Source organism: Colossoma macropomum, unplaced genomic scaffold, assembly GCF_904425465.1.
Source record: "Colossoma macropomum unplaced genomic scaffold, Colossoma_macropomum, whole genome shotgun sequence".
Lineage (NCBI taxonomy): Eukaryota > Metazoa > Chordata > Actinopteri > Characiformes > Serrasalmidae > Colossoma > Colossoma macropomum.
In genome coordinates, this window is record NW_023494802.1 from 38,175,645 (window position 1) to 38,191,589 (window position 15,945).

At 39.2% G+C, this 15,945-nt stretch overlaps 1 protein-coding gene across 1 annotated transcript; it reads right to left on the reverse strand.

The window, feature by feature from the left end:
* Positions 1 to 210: 210 nt before the first annotated feature.
* Positions 211 to 15,860, reverse strand: LOC118822924 (complement factor I-like). The gene is made up of 14 exons (XM_036592253.1): positions 15,655 to 15,860; positions 12,723 to 13,041; positions 11,995 to 12,142; positions 11,873 to 11,888; positions 11,599 to 11,785; positions 10,819 to 10,932; positions 8,953 to 9,085; positions 8,453 to 8,487; positions 6,864 to 6,890; positions 6,597 to 6,733; positions 4,659 to 4,762; positions 2,586 to 2,866; positions 1,336 to 1,437; positions 211 to 621 (listed from the first exon to the last, which is right to left on the reverse strand). Exons 1-14 carry the CDS (start codon positions 15,709 to 15,711, stop codon positions 416 to 418), a joined length of 1,866 nt encoding a protein of 621 aa, XP_036448146.1. The 5' UTR covers positions 15,712 to 15,860; the 3' UTR covers positions 211 to 415.
* Between the last annotated feature and the right edge of the window lie 85 nt (positions 15,861 to 15,945).

The following is a 15,945-nucleotide window of genomic DNA, read 5'->3' on the forward strand; positions in this document are numbered from 1 at the left end:
GGATGTCTGGTTTCTATCACCTCTACTGTAAACAATTCTGACTCTAAGTTTTTTTCTGAGAACAGAGAATTTTACATTAAACCTCTCTGGAAGACTGTGTACATTTCAACTATTTCGTTAATACTTATTAATGTATTTATTTAATATTAATGCAGAAATTTAGAAAGATCACTGGAATTTTAATTTAAGAAAACAGGGCAGATTCTTCAGTTGGTCTGTGAACATTTTAATGGAAACAAAGAATTTTCCTTATACAATGTTAATAAACAGCATTCCATTCCAAAACAAGCATCCACAGAAGTAAACAGCCTCATAACCTACTAAAGCGACACCTCACATCCGTCTGTGTACTGTGTATACCTGTGAATGAAGAGTAAAGCAGGGTTTGGTGGGCTCTGTAAAGTTCTGTTCTTCCTCACTGGTTGTACTTGGTGACCGCAGGCCTGCCGGTGTGGAAGCGGATCCATTCAAAATAGTGGGCCACTTTAGTGTAAACGCCGGGGAAACCAGCGTCCCCACACTTCTCCCCCCAGCTCACGATGCCCCACACGTACGACAGCCCGCTGGCGTCCTTACACACCAGCGGACCCCCGGATTCGCCATGACATGAGTCCACATTACCTGAGCAGGTAAAGACAGGGCAGATTTAGAGAAGTGAGCCTGGGAAATACACCAAAGGTATTTTTTAATGAACACATTTTTATCTTCACTATTCCAACCCATTTAAGAACCAAATAATAATAATAATAATAATAATAATTTATATAGCACCTTTCATGCTTCACAATGAATTTAAACAAGAAAATCATGTAAAACGGTTAAAGCAAAAATAAAAACAATTGAAAGAAGGGCTTGTTTAATAACAATTGTAATAATAATAATAATTATATGTAAATAATAATAAATAGATAAATAAATAAAAACAAATAAGCATTAAAATATAAAGAAAATAGGCCCGTTCAGGCTACAGCAGTTTAGCCCCACCTATTCAGCCTACATCAGTTTAGCCCTGTCCATTTAGGCTACAGCAGTTTAGCCCCACCCATACAGCCTATAGCAGTTTAGCCCCACCCATTCAGCCTACAGCAGTTTAGCCCCGCCCATTCAGCCTACAGCAGTTTAGCCCCACCCATTCAGCTACAGCAGTTTAGCCCCACCATTCAGCCTACAGCAGTTTAGCTCCTTTAGGGCCTGTAAATCACAGTGCATGTGAATAATGTTGAGTTTCAGCTCAGTACAGGTTACAAACTGACATACATAATCAGTCAATTATCTGCAAATATAAAAAGAATAGAAATGTCTTACCTACTCACAACAGATCCTGCTCACACATACCTGCACACTCCATTCCATCAAAGAACCTCTCCTTGTAGTGGTTCTTGCAGTTTCCAGTAATCGTCACATTGGTCCATTTCAGAACATTTGACCTGTGTCCCTCTATAAGAACCATAGAGAAACACTTGAAAACAATAATCAGCTTCCTCAAATCACTGGATACCATGACAACAGCATTACAGAGACACCAGAACAGCCTCTATGATTCATTCCTTCATCCCTGTTGTGGATTTTTTAGTTTTTTAGTTTTTTAAATAAATGAGTTGTTTTTCTATGTAAACATAATTAAAGTTTCAAAACATACAGTTCACCCCCAGTGCATATGGTCCACATATGGAAACAAAGTTGCAAAAAGAGCCCGTTCTGACTTTACATATATGTACCTATTTGACCTGCAGCAGTTTAACCCATTTACACAAAAGTTTCAGCCTGAAATTCCATTTGAATGAAGCATTTGAATACAGGGCCACTCAGACCAGAGGTCATTTATAGAAGAGTCAGCTGAAGCCATGAACTGATCCAATAACAGTTCTCTAATGGATGAATCAGCAGAACATAACACTGAATTTGCAGGGGTGGTCACCACCAACCTCACACTTCACACTACCAGTAACCCACCCCTCCACCCACCCACACACAGAATAACACATCACATCCGTTTTAACATAGACAACAACCTAAACAACACAAACAGGACCTTATTTAACTGGTATAACTCTTATTGATCTACTGGTTGTCTATGTGCCGCGTGGCTGCTGCCACAATTTTATAGTCTTATGCAAAAGTTTGGGCGCCCTGGTCAAATTATGTTTTATTGATTTTCTAAGTAAAAATATGTGCGCACACCCTTTACTGCACAATTACTGTTGGTTTGCTGAATGGGCCTGTGCATAAGTTATGGCACATTCTATATTTTATGCTTTGTTTTTCCCAATATGCTAAACAAATGAATAAGCCAGTAATTAGAATTAAACACTAAAAGTGCCATATTTAAGTGAGCTTAACTTATTTACACTTAGAAAATTAACAGAACATGTAGTTTGACCAAGGATGGTCAAACTTCTTGTATCAGCCTTAAAGGCAGAGTAACAAAAACAGCCTGTTTAATTCCAAGGAATAAAGAGAGGTTGGAAAATGGTCATTTTAAAAAGGAGTTAGGGCCTTTTTTTGACCTTGTTTTTGGTGGATAAACACACACAAACATCATAAGAGGACATTAAGGTATAAAAGCCTTGTTGTGGATGCTGTACTTCTGTTATTGCCCCAGCCGGAGATGGTGCAGGTGTCTCCATCCTGGAACTGCAGAGTGGACCACGGCACACACACGGCCCGAACTGCAGGGTTGGGCAATAAACACTCTTTCGAGTGCGCTAACTCCTCCAGCTGCACCAGCGCGATGTCGTTCTGGTAGGTGCGTGGGTTGTAATCTTTATGGATGATGATGTTCTTCACTGGAGCGACGTCCGTTGTGACCAACGGTTCAGTCTTCTTCCACAAAGACAACTTAACCCGGTATAACTCAGGTTTCGGCCTGCACACAAACACAACCACTCAGAATCAGTTCATTTAGTTTATTAAAGAGAAAGTTCAGTGAAAAAAAGCTTCACATACGTGACATTAACGATGACGATTTTCCCATTTGAATTTTTTGATCATTTACATCATTCACAATGCATCATGACAAACTTTATGCAAATGAGCTGAGTGTAGACCCATCAGATTGCTGATATGTGGCATGGTAACTGATTGTGTCCAGCCCACAGTCACATGTTGAGATTTAACGCTGGAGAGCACACAAAGCAGGAGATATCATGGTTGAAAAAAACATCATTATTACCTTAAATTTTTGTCTAAAACAATATTAGACAGCTTTGGGACACTAAACTGGTCTATAACTGGTCTATATGTTAACTTAAATGAAGCATGGCTACTGCAAGTTTTGAAAACATATCAATAAAATAGAAAAATCTAAATTCAAATCCAAAGCAAGCACCGATCGGTCTTTACTATGCTCAAATTATTATAAAGATCAGATCTCTATTATGTATGTTTTTTTTAATAAATATTATTAGTAATGTTATTATTGTTATTTCTAGTGGTTGCAATCCTGAAATCTGGGGGTGTTGCAGCACCCTCAGCACCCCAACTCCCCCCATCCCTGCCCATGAATAAATGCTGAAGAAATAATAACCTAAACTAACATTTCAAAAACATTTCCTGAACACGCTGCAGTATTTATACAGGCAAACCACATTACTTATTATGCTTAAACATTATGTTATTTATGAAAAACATTAACGGTGCTTTTATTTTTTCTCTGCTGTTGAAAGAAAACCTTGTATCTCCAAAATGGTAACTTTACAAGAGAGAGAAAAAACCTACTTTACTTTTAATGTAAATCAATGGAACCAGACTTTTTTCCAAGTGATTTTGGGCCGTTTCTTTTGGTTCATCCCTCATGAAATTTACAGACAATGTAAAGAGCAACATCTGCCCAATGATAGCTGGGATAGGCTCCAGCACCCCACCGTGACCCAGAAGGATAAGCGGTTTAGATGATGTATGTATGTATGTATGTATGTAAAGAGCAACATGCACTTTCAAATTATGTCAAAAACTGAAAAACGACTAAAATGGACATACAAGGTTTTATTCCGACAACAGTGATTTACATAAGTAAACGGTTAGTAAATAGTACAACTTAGTAATGCAGTAAGTATAACATAATCGTTAACAAATGATTAGATAAAAGTTATAGGGGACTGTTATTACACAGCCTGCTCTTGTTGCTGTACCTTTGAGACTGATCATTTATAACTATGTAAATGACCAGCCAGTAAATGACTGGCTGTATTGTGTCTCATTCAAAAAGCAGTCTGGGCTGAAACCCTCCTTGTAACTTCAGTGTAAGTGGGCGGAGCTAAACTGCTGTAGTCTGAATAGGTGTATATAAGAAAATACATATTGGAAATCAAACAAACTCTTTTTGCATTTTTACTTCCAATTATGGACAGTTTTCCATAACATGATTCCTTTAAAGCTCAACAAGGTTTGAGTCATATGAGATGATTTAGACATGCAGTTTATATGATGGTAATTGGTGGGGTAGAGGTTTCCCTCACTCTTTAGCTACTTTAGCCTCGTAGCGCCAGCGTAAAACTAAAGTAACAAATTTCAGATACCAAGCATGTCTTGGCTGATTGATTACATTTGGAGGAAGAGCGGAAAAAAAGGCCGAACTATCGCTTTAAGGGTAATGAAAGATCACTGGGCCATACGAAAGAAAGAAGATGTATGGATAATTCTGCTCACTGACTGGTTACCTGACACAGTGGGCAGCAGTCAGAACCCAGCAGCCCCCCAGGTAGACCCCCTCACAGCGGAACCTGTGTTCCTCCGTCAAAGCTGCATGCCACTGGAACTGCCACTGAAACCGAAGGTCGCCGGAGGTCAAAATACAAGCCAACAGTATAAAGTCTAAGCCTATAATGTCTGTTTGTAGTTTAAACACTACTGTTCAAAAGTTTGATATTGTTTTAAACAATATAGAAGCAATTTGTTCTCTATTTAATGTATAAAGTGAATTCAGTGTGCATCTTCTGTATAATATTCTGTTTGTCTCCAGCAGAGATTTTGTTGTATGATAACTTTTCTGCAGGCCTCCTAGTGGCCAAAGTGCCATCAGATGGAAACTTATGTTTTTAATTGATGTAATCACTAAAAAATTCCCTGTAACTCTGGCTTCAGATGAACTAGTGCACTGTTGTCTGTCTGTGTGTGAAATATTGAGCTGCTAGCAAGCAATGAGGGTGAAAATGGAGGGGTGAGAACCTGCTGCTGTGAAAAATAATTCACACCTCTCCACAAAGACAAAAAAGGGACAACTGCAGCTTTCTTCATATATAAACTTCACTGACATTTTACGTTGTTTGACGTTTTATGTTCATTGTTTTATGATAGTTTTGAGAGGGTTTTGGTCTAAAACATATTTTAAAATTGATTAATGGTGGAGGGGTGCATGAACAGTGCATGTCAAATAGTCCCCAAAGAAAACTATTCATGCAGGTTCACTGGTGGTTTTGGGTAGTAAATAAAATGGCATCTCTACAATAAACCGTTTCACACCAAACCACTCTGAATATTCTGTTCACACCTCAACCACTGAATTCTGCAAGAATCCAGGTTATCACTGTGCTTGCATTTGTTGTTTATTGTAATTTTATGCAATTTCTGCAGCTTGAACCTGAACCTTGAACCTAACCTGTTCTTAATTTGCTCTCATATACTAAAAAAGGCAAACTCTACCCCTGCAGTGAATGTGTATTCATAGTAATCCGGTGACATTGCACATTTGTGCTTTTTATGAGATAACAAAGCCATAACCAATCCAGCAAGTGTAGTAAAATGTAGTATTTTTTGCAGAAAACTGAAACAAATTTATAAACTGCTTATTAAAGTATATTAACCAATGTATCTGTGTTTTATATTTAAGTGATACATTTTATTTGATTTGTTGCTATAGTGACAATAAATGAAAGCTGAAATCTAAACAGCTATGTTATTGTTCTGTCCCAAACCACATACTAGCACACTAAATACTACTCAAAAATAGTGCATATATCATTAGAAGTGCACTCATTAGCGTAATAGGTGTAGTATAGAAATTTGTTGTTTGAGACGCAGCGTTAGATCAGCCAATGAGACTTGTTCAACAGTCCAGCCGCTCCAGTGGCTGATTACAGCTCTGCTGGGCTGCTTGTTATCATTAAACATCTCCAAATGCAAGTTTAAGATATATCTTGATTAAAGATGTATTTATTGGGGTAAATTACTGCATTTATTGAGGATCACTGATGCTTCACAGTCGCCAGCTTCTTGTTTGAAATTCGTTCTATGCTTTAAGAATCTCAATGTAACTGCAGCACCATTTTAGGTGGAACGGAAGATTCAAATAAGAAGCTGTTTTTTGTAAAATCTTACAGATTAGAATTTTCTGTGTAGGTTATATGGATCTAGTACACTAATCTAGCTACTTCCCGTAGCATTTTCTGGACACTGGATCTGAAGTGTCCACATGTTTTTTCATGTTTTTCATGGTCATTCTGGTCTATTGTGCTTGGTCGTCGTCCACATGCAGCGGTGCTGAGCCCTATCAGAGCACAGTCAGAGACACAGCTCGCCTACCAAAAATGGTGCGGGGTGTTATGGGATGTTCTTAATGGCCTAATCGAATACTATGAACAGTATGTGCAGATTCTGACCGGTAAGGCCTCCTGTCCTCCCACCATTCGTTTTCTGCGGATGAAACGGGAGTGCTCGCTCGTCCTGTGAACGTAATCCGGGTTGGGAATACCGCATTCCAGCTGACTCTCAGTGTAGTTACGAACCTGCAGGATATCTAACACACACCCATACACGCACACACACACACACATACACACAGCAGGGCATCAGTATGTTAACACAGATTTACACAGTTCATCTCTAAAAAAAACCTGGACTGAAAAGTTAATTAACAAGATATTTACCATTCTTTGGGCTCCACCAGACAGTCTCTGAAAAAAAGGACATGTTAGTGTCTTTTTCCTCTATGTGTGTGTGTGTGTGTGGGTGTGTATGTGTGTGTGTGTGTGAGTGAGTTTTTGCTTGGGATGTTTTGTGCGCAGGTTTATTCAGAGGCTGCTCTTTTGTGGAATTATAAAGGCGGTTCTCCTAAAATCTCTCACACAACATGAAAACTGCATCAGAACTGAGACGTTCTTAGTGTTGGATGAGAAATGGTTCCTATAGCTCAGGTCAGGGGTCCAAAGAGTACTGAAAATCCTTACTTAAGTAAAAGTATTGTTACTTTAGTGATAATGTACTTGAGTACAAGTAAATGTATCAATAAAGGAAATTAGTAAATAAATTGTTCATTGAAAAAATACTTGAGCAGTTGAGTTAATTTTTGTATATCTGCAAACACAATCTGACAATACCTCTGAATTGAAAAAACTAAAGCAGAACCTGAGAAACCACATTTACACATCGTTCTGTGAACTGTGTAAAGAACAAGGTTTACATTAACCTACATACATTTCATTATTGACTGATTATATGAGGCTTCCTAGTTTCTGTTTCCAATAAAAAAAAAGTTTAAAATCCCCGAAAGGCTGTGCAGATATTCTGACTGTTTTAGTAACTAAATGCTAAAAATGTAAACTGAAATTTAATATCTAGTTGAAGTTGGGATTCCTGTTGAACAAATAATTGCAAATGTGCACATTTCCAAGGATATTTGATAGATGACATACATTAAAAAACCTGTGGGATGAGAGCATGTTTCCCACTGTGTTACATCAACTTTCCTTATAAAAACTGTCTGGGGACTGAAAACACCAACTGATTCATTTTTAAAGCAGAATTTCTTTGCCGTTCTCTGTCTTCAGCTGCGCAATAGGGCGGGGCCTTCATTATTGTATGTTGCACTTCATAATGCACCACACAGGCAGGGCAGTCCAGCCTCTGCTCTCTCTGACTGTGCATCCATGCTCTTGTAACACTTAGTGTTGTCCTGTTGAAATAAGCATGGATCTCTGAAAAAGACGTTGTGTAGAAGGCAGTGTATGTTATTCCAAAATGTGTATACATCTTTCAGCATTAATCCTGCCTTCACAGCAAGTTGCTCCCATATACCATTCCATGACAGACCCTGGCTTTTGAACTTTATGCTGGTAACAATCTGGATGGTCCTTTTCTTTTTTTGGTGTCCACTGTGCATAGCACCGTCTCGACTTGTATTTTTGGTTTTCACCAGTTTTCACTGGTTAACATGAATATACAGATACTCTCTGAATGGTCTATCATTCAGCTAGTATGAAATAGTTTTAGGCTCCCACAGTATATGAGTATGTATGTAAATATATATACTCATATACATTGATTTATATTACTAGCCAGTATGTGAATAACGATCAGTTGATCAGCCCATTCCCTCTTACAGAACTCTTTTATTTTGGTGGGCTTTCTTCCACCAAGTCTTCAGTCCTGCCACAACATTTCTATTAGATTAACATCTGAACTTTGACTCAACGATTCCAAAATGTAACATTTTCTTTAGCCATTCTTTGTAGGTTACCAATACATTTTTGTAGTGGTGTTAGAATTGTTGTCCTGCAGAACTTTACACAGAATTTTATGAACTCAGTGCTAACATACTACTGGAATCCAACAGAGGTGCTAGCAGAAATTCTGAAGGACAAACAGATTTGCTGTTGTACTCACCTCCAAATTATGCACAGAAACAGCTAAACAACCTCATAGGTGGCCAGTAGCTGTTTTGTCCTCAGCAAAGCTTCATCTGTTGTGATGTTAGCTGCACGATCAGAGGAAAGCCGATTTCCCACAGATCGGAGGGTCATCAGTTAAGTTACATTCATTGTAGTATATATGATCATAAACAAGATCGTCGGACAGTGTGCATGTGATCCTGGTGGGGTTTCTCCAGTGGTAACAAAGGCTTAGAGACGCCTCAGAATCATCCACACCCAGGGGCGTGTGGGGGTCTTCATCTGGCTGTGAGGGCATCTGCGCTGTATTATGTAATACGTGCTGAGAGAGGAAGTGAATGAATCTCACCAGTTTGGAGCAGGTCCCACTGCAGCAGTGGGGACTTCATCGTCTCCTCCGAGACAGTCTCTGATCCCGTCCCGAACAGCACGGCCCGGAATACACACTCCAGACTTACAGAGGAACGCCCCACTCTGGCACTCTGAGCACACAGCAGTCAGATTAGAACAGAGATACGAGTTGAATAAGCAGGTAAACAGACTCTTTAGAGTAGAACTTCTCAAACAGCTGCTGAACAGGTGTTTTTTTTACTTAATGATCGAGCACTAACTCTCACGTTTCATATCATAATGAATAAGCATGAATATGTTTAAAAAGAGTGTGATGAAGTTTATCACCACTGATACCCTGAAAACTAAATTTGGGCTGATTTGGAATTAATTTAGACTAAAATCCTTTTACTTTGAGTGACTCTATAACTGTTTATTTTATTAAAGCAAATGATTGAACATTCCATATTTTTTACTTCCAAAAAAAAAAATCATAACACTACCGAAACTTTGCAACATGTTTCAGTAGTGACTGTTTCGGTCGTGGCAATTTTAGCTCATTTTGAGCAGACCTCAGAAACACTAGCCAGTATGTGATCAAACAAAGCTGTGAACAGTTATACACATAAAAATCAAAATAGTTTCCATTACTTAAATGCAGAAAATCTGTGTTTCAGTAGTGACAATTCTTAATGTTCCACACTGATTGTCAGACTTCGGGACACATTTACTTCAAATCAATGAGATCTCACCATGTAGCCACGAGGAACAGGGATGCAGGGGCATAGCTGTGACATTTTTTTATTTTAATTTTTTATTATTATTTAAAAAAAAATTAATTGAATTCAACCTCACTTTAACAGAAAGTAAAATAAATAAATAAAAAAGTAAGTTTGGGACAGACACCTCCCAATAGAAGGTACCTTATAAATTATGATTTTGTGTATATTTAGCTTATTACCATCTGAAATGCATTAAGGGTTACATAGATCATAACATACACCTTGTAAATTTGTAAGGTCTGAATACTTTTACTGTGGGACCGCAGTTTGAACTAATTCAGTAGAATGATCCATATACAGCAGTTCTGCAAATTAAAGAAAGTAAAGTAAAGAAGCCCCAAATGTTGTATAACGTGCTTTAATATTAGCAATTTCTTCCACAAAAATTAGTACCTTTTTATTTACAGATATAGTCATAAAAATCCATATCAGGTTCAGCTCAGCTTTGTCAGTGTTTTCCAGATGAAGCTGAATGTGGTTTTGTTCCAGTGAGTCTGTAAAGCATTTCACAGCCCATCTTTTTGCTGAATTCTATTCTGTTTGTTTCTGGCTGATTCCAGTGTCTGTAGTTGTTCTGATAGCCACCGAAAAGCTGGCCTAAGATCTACATGTTCAGAATCTGATGTAGTCCTGCGGTCACTCTCTTCTTCAGAATCTGACCAAATGGGCCGCAGGTCAAATATCTTATAGAAGTTATATAACGTACAGTTTCTGTTTTTGTAAATTGCTGCTGTCGGAACAAAACCTTGTATCTTCATTTTTGTCGTTTTTCACTTTTTGGCATAATTTCAAAATGCTTGTCGCCCTTTACATTGTGTGTAAATTTCATGATGAACAGACCAAAATAAATGGCCAAGCAACACTTCGTAAAATGTCTGGTTCCATTGACTTAAAAGTAATGTATGTTTTTTCCTTCTCCTGGAAAGTTAACATTTTGGAGATACGAGGTTTTGTTCCGACAGCAGCGATATGCCACGTTGTATGGTTGCCTGAATTATTTAATATGATATGATCTGCCATGTCTAAAGTGAGCTGGTTTGGAATGATATATATATAATATTTATGTATTTAAATTGAGGCTATAGAACTGATAAAGTACTCACCTTTGCAGCACATCTCATCGCTGTTATCTCCACAGTCATCGACTCCATCACAGGTGTGTTTCCACAAAATACACTTCTCATTCACACAGCGGAACTCCGGACACGCGTCATCATCTAATGCAGAGAAAAAGAGCCAGAATAGATAAAAACGAATGCATTCATTCTACCAATTAAGAGTGAAGTTAAAAGGTTGGTTTTAAGGTAGCCATTCACTGGTGCACTGCACTCTGGGAATAATTTATAATTATATTTTAAAAAGGGCCCATATTCTGTATTTTTCTTGAATGAAATATTTGAGGAATGTAAAAAAAAAGTTGCAATAATTCATTTCTCGACAGCCAGGAATACACACACACACACACACACACACACACACACACATCTAAGCCGCTTCTCCTTCTGGGTCGCGGGGTTTGCTGCAGCCTATCCCAGCTGTCATCAGGAGGAAGGCAGGATACACCCTGGACAGGTCGCCAGTCCATCACAGGGCAGACAGACAGACAGACACACACATTCACACACACACTCACACCTAGGGGCAATTTAGCATGTACAATTGGCCTGACTGCATGTCTTTGGACTGTGGGAGGAAACTGAATGGCAGTATTATTGTGTTTTTTGGCATCTCAACCATGATGAATTCAAAGTGGGCAGCTTAGTGCCCACTTAGGCAACCATTATGGAATCATTTAAAAAAAGCAAGGGAAACTGAGTGCTGATATGGGCCCTTTAAGTACAGCATAATTAGTGCAATAGTGGGTTCTGATGGGGGAACTGCACCTTGGGGTTTCTTGTAGCAGGTAAAGGCAGCAATCTGAGTATCCTCCTCCACGTCCTGAGGCTCATAGATGGTACATTCAGCCAGGGAGTACTCAGATCCTGTGCAGCTCACACTCATGCACTGAGATGGCCATTGATGGCCAACCTCCAGATCCTTAATCGTCATCTTCTGAGCAGAAAGCTGCACCTCTAATTCAAAAGAAAGAAAAAAAATAGGAAACTTGCTGTACTGATGGGATTACCTGGCCATACAGGTATGATTATTTGAATGTACAGGTGGGACTGCATGTCTGTACAGGTGGGATTACCTGATTTCAAGGTTGTGATAACCTGGCTATACTGGTGGGATTACCTGGCTGTACTGGTGGATTTACCTGACTGTACAGGTGGGATTACCTGGCTTCTGCTTTCAGGCTGCGACAGATAACATTAGCTGCAGCCATGTCCCACGATTTAGCTCCACAAATCAGAGCTTTTCCTTTTTCAGTTTCCACTTGAACCACCTCTCGATCACCGGATTTCTTTAGCTCCACCTTAAAAACATCTGTAACACACACACACACACACACACACACACACACACACACACAGACAGTCATTCTTATTTCTTCAACTCTCCAACATACACTACCATTCAAAAGTTTGGCATCAATATTTTTTCCCACATTTTGGATGCAGATAAATGACAAAATGTGATATGTATGTATATATATATATATATATATATATATATATTATATATATATATATATATTGATATATGTGTGTGTATATATATATATATGTATATATATATATATATATATATATATATATATATATATAATGAGGAATTTAATATGATGCTGGTGCTCTGCAGCTTCACATTCTTCAAATAATTAGTAGGAAACTATAAATAAAATAGGAGAAATACACATAAAAGATGTAGATGACTCTAAAATGACTGGGACAGCTGTAGAACTAATAAAAATTAGCAAATATTAACAAAAGTAATAAAAACATTATCCAGAATTAAGTTTTAGCAAAATTAATATCCAGAATAAAGCTCTAATAACATTAATATCAAGAACGAAGTTTTAATAGAATTAATATCCAGAATGTCTCGTATTCCATCTGTCTCTCACCTTCGCCACAGGGGCCGTAGTGAGAGAACACCGCTGTGTTGCTCCTGCAGGCGTCTACTTGTGCCTGACAGAAGGAGATGTAGGACTGTCCATTCAGTCCACAGACAGCTCTGCCCAGGCGTGGACACTGATAGGGCAGCTTACAGACGCACTTTCCATTGACGCAGCGCCTCCACGGCGGGCAGAACACTTTAGAACAGGACAGACGTGTGTACTTCTCATTCAGACACTCCTCAGACAGACGGTCACGGGCGGATTTGTAGGGCTGTGGAGCAGAGCCTGGTCTGGTGAGGTGTGGGTTTACTTCAGGCTCCTCCTCCTGAATAAACAGAACATTTATACACTTTTCATATAGCAACAGACACTCTGCACTGTTAAAAACAGCTATAAAAACAACTAACAAATTATAAAGAAATCAACCTGTCTTAAAATGTCGAGTTTACTGAACCCAAAGAAGTACGCAATCAGAACAATACTCGGCCGTCGTAAGCAGGGACAGATCATGAGGCCCAGCACAAGACATTCAATCAGAACAGAGGTCACAGACTACGACTTTGCAAAGACTGGGGATCGTGCAGGGTCACTATCTGCAAGACTGCAACTAGATTTGTGAGATTATATCCCATCATGCACCTGGTGGAAATTTACAAGCAGATAAACCTTTTCCTTCTCTGCTCTGCAGTGGTACAAATGGGAAGATATGCTGGCTGGGAATGCTCAGCCCAGTTCCCTGTAGAGCTGTATATTCTAGCAGATCTTCACCTGGAATATTTTAAATGAACCTGTAAAATATGCAGGTAAGATTTACACGTCGACAAAACATGCAGCGATTCAAACTCTTGTGGTTTCATTCTGACAGTGGAAAACTGTCTGCGACAGTAAAATTGCTTGAAAAGTCGTTTGGTGTAAGGCCGACATCAAAGGCACAGTTCCAACAACAACCTGTTAAAATGATGGGAAATAGAGAGGTTAGAAAATAGTCATCAACCCAAAGCCAACCCATCTGTAGTCCATCTGTTTCTCTGCATACTTTGTTAGCCCCCTTTTTCCCTGTTCTTCAGTGGTCAGGACCCCCATGGACCCTCACAGAGCAGGTACTATTTGGGTGGTGGGTCATTCTCAGCACTGCAGTAACACTGACGTGGTGATGGTGTGTTAGTGTGTGTTGTGCTGGTATGAGTGGATCAGACACAGCAGTGCTGCTGGAGTTTTTAAACACTGTGTCCACTCACTGTCCACTCTATTAGACACTACTACCTTGTCAGTCCACCTTGTAGATGTAAAGTCAGAGACGATAGCTCATCTGCTGCTGCACAGTTTGTGTTGGTCATCCTCTAGTCCTTCATCAGTGGTCACGGGACGCTGCCCACAGGACGCTGTTGGCTGGATGTTTTTGGTTGGTGGACTATTCTCAGTCCAGCAGTGACACTGAGGTGTTTAAAAACTCCAGCAGCACTGCTGTGTCTGATCCACTCAGAACAGCACAACACACACTAACACACCACCACCACGTCAGTGTTACTGCAGTGCTGAGAATGATCCACCACCCAAACAGTACCTGCTCTGTGAGGGTCCATGGGGGTCCTGACCACTGAAGAACATGCTAAAAGGAGGCTAACAAAGTATGCAGAGAAACAGATGGACTACAGTCTGTAACTGTAGAACTACAAAGTGTGTCCACTTCAGGAACTTAAAATTACCAAAAGAAAAAGAATTGTTATTATTATTAGTTTTTGTTGTTATTGTTACTGTTATCGTTGCTGTCCATGTAAAATACTGTTTGTAGAAAAAAAACAAGTAAATTAAGGGAAAGGAAAATAGAAAAAAATGTCTTTAAAAATGGCATTTTTAGTCTATTTGTGTTAGATTTAAACTACATTTGGCAAACTTTTAAGTAACCCCACTCTGATGTCTCCACAGTAATCAATACCTGTGATCAATAAGAGACCAAATCTCCGATTTATACTGACTTATTCTCATAACTTCCTCATAATCATTTAGCATAAACACTCAACTGCAGCTAAAATTGTTATCTAAAGACTCCAGCTCAGTAAATTAGGATTAACTTGTTTAATTTAAGGTCAGAGTTTACCACAAACTGGAGAGTAAACAGAAATGACTCATTGTTCAAATGAACAAACATGCTTAATGACCCCTAAGGCTGTGTGGTCACTACATGGCTTTTAAAATCTGAACAGGTTTCTAAAACGGAGAGTTTCACAAATCTAACGTCAGTTTGTCACAGCATTTCTTGACTTTTTGTTGTGAGGGCGCTCAGACTAGAGAAGTATAATGAGTTTGGGCTATGAGAGAACTCAAACTGCCAGATCTCCTCAGATCACGACACAAACGAAGCTAAACATACTGAACCTGTTTGTACTTTTATGCATAGCAAAAGCGCAAACTGGGGATTAATATGGGGTTCAGAAATGCTGATATCTCAGTGAGAGCTGGTGAAATATTTCACTACAAACTGTCAGCTGACTTGAAATTGTAAAGAGAGTGCCTTGACCTCTGGATCCATACATAAATATAATAACAGCTCTTATTTGCCTGTGTTTTACACGCAGCTCCTCTGCCTTTGTGTTCAGCTGTTCAGGCAGTGTCCATGCACATCTCTCGCCTTTGTCTCCGCTCTTCTAGCTCTCTGATTGGCTGTCGTTTGATTCACTCACTGAGTTCATCTCTGACCTTCTCACACCACAGGACTCGTGAACGTTTTGAGTTGTAAATATCAAACATGTTTAACAATATCGGAGGGTCTCCGATCACTTCAGAGTTTGATTGAAGGTCTAAAGATTCACTCCGTCAGTCGCTTCCGAATAAGCTCCCAACCTGGACAATCACCTCAGACTGTGAAAATTTGTCACAAGGGGCAAATTGGGGTTAAAATCGTGCAAAAAATCTTGTAGGCCCAGACTAAAACACTTACAGCACTGTCACGCTGCTGGAGGAGAAGAACAAGGAGAAGGCCAAAGGTGGTCCTCATCTTTCTTCTGTCCTGCGTTTTTTTCTTTTTTGCCTCCTTTTCTTTCTTCGTCTTGTGGACAATCTCTCTCCCTCTGTGTTATCTAACTGCACATGGCACCAGAGGACAGTGTGATTGGTTCCAAAACTGGGTTCGACAAATCATTAACTTTGATCAATACAGACCAAATATCACTCACAGAGTGTGTTTTACTGGAACATGTAGTCAGATATTCCAGTAAAGCAGCAAGAGTCA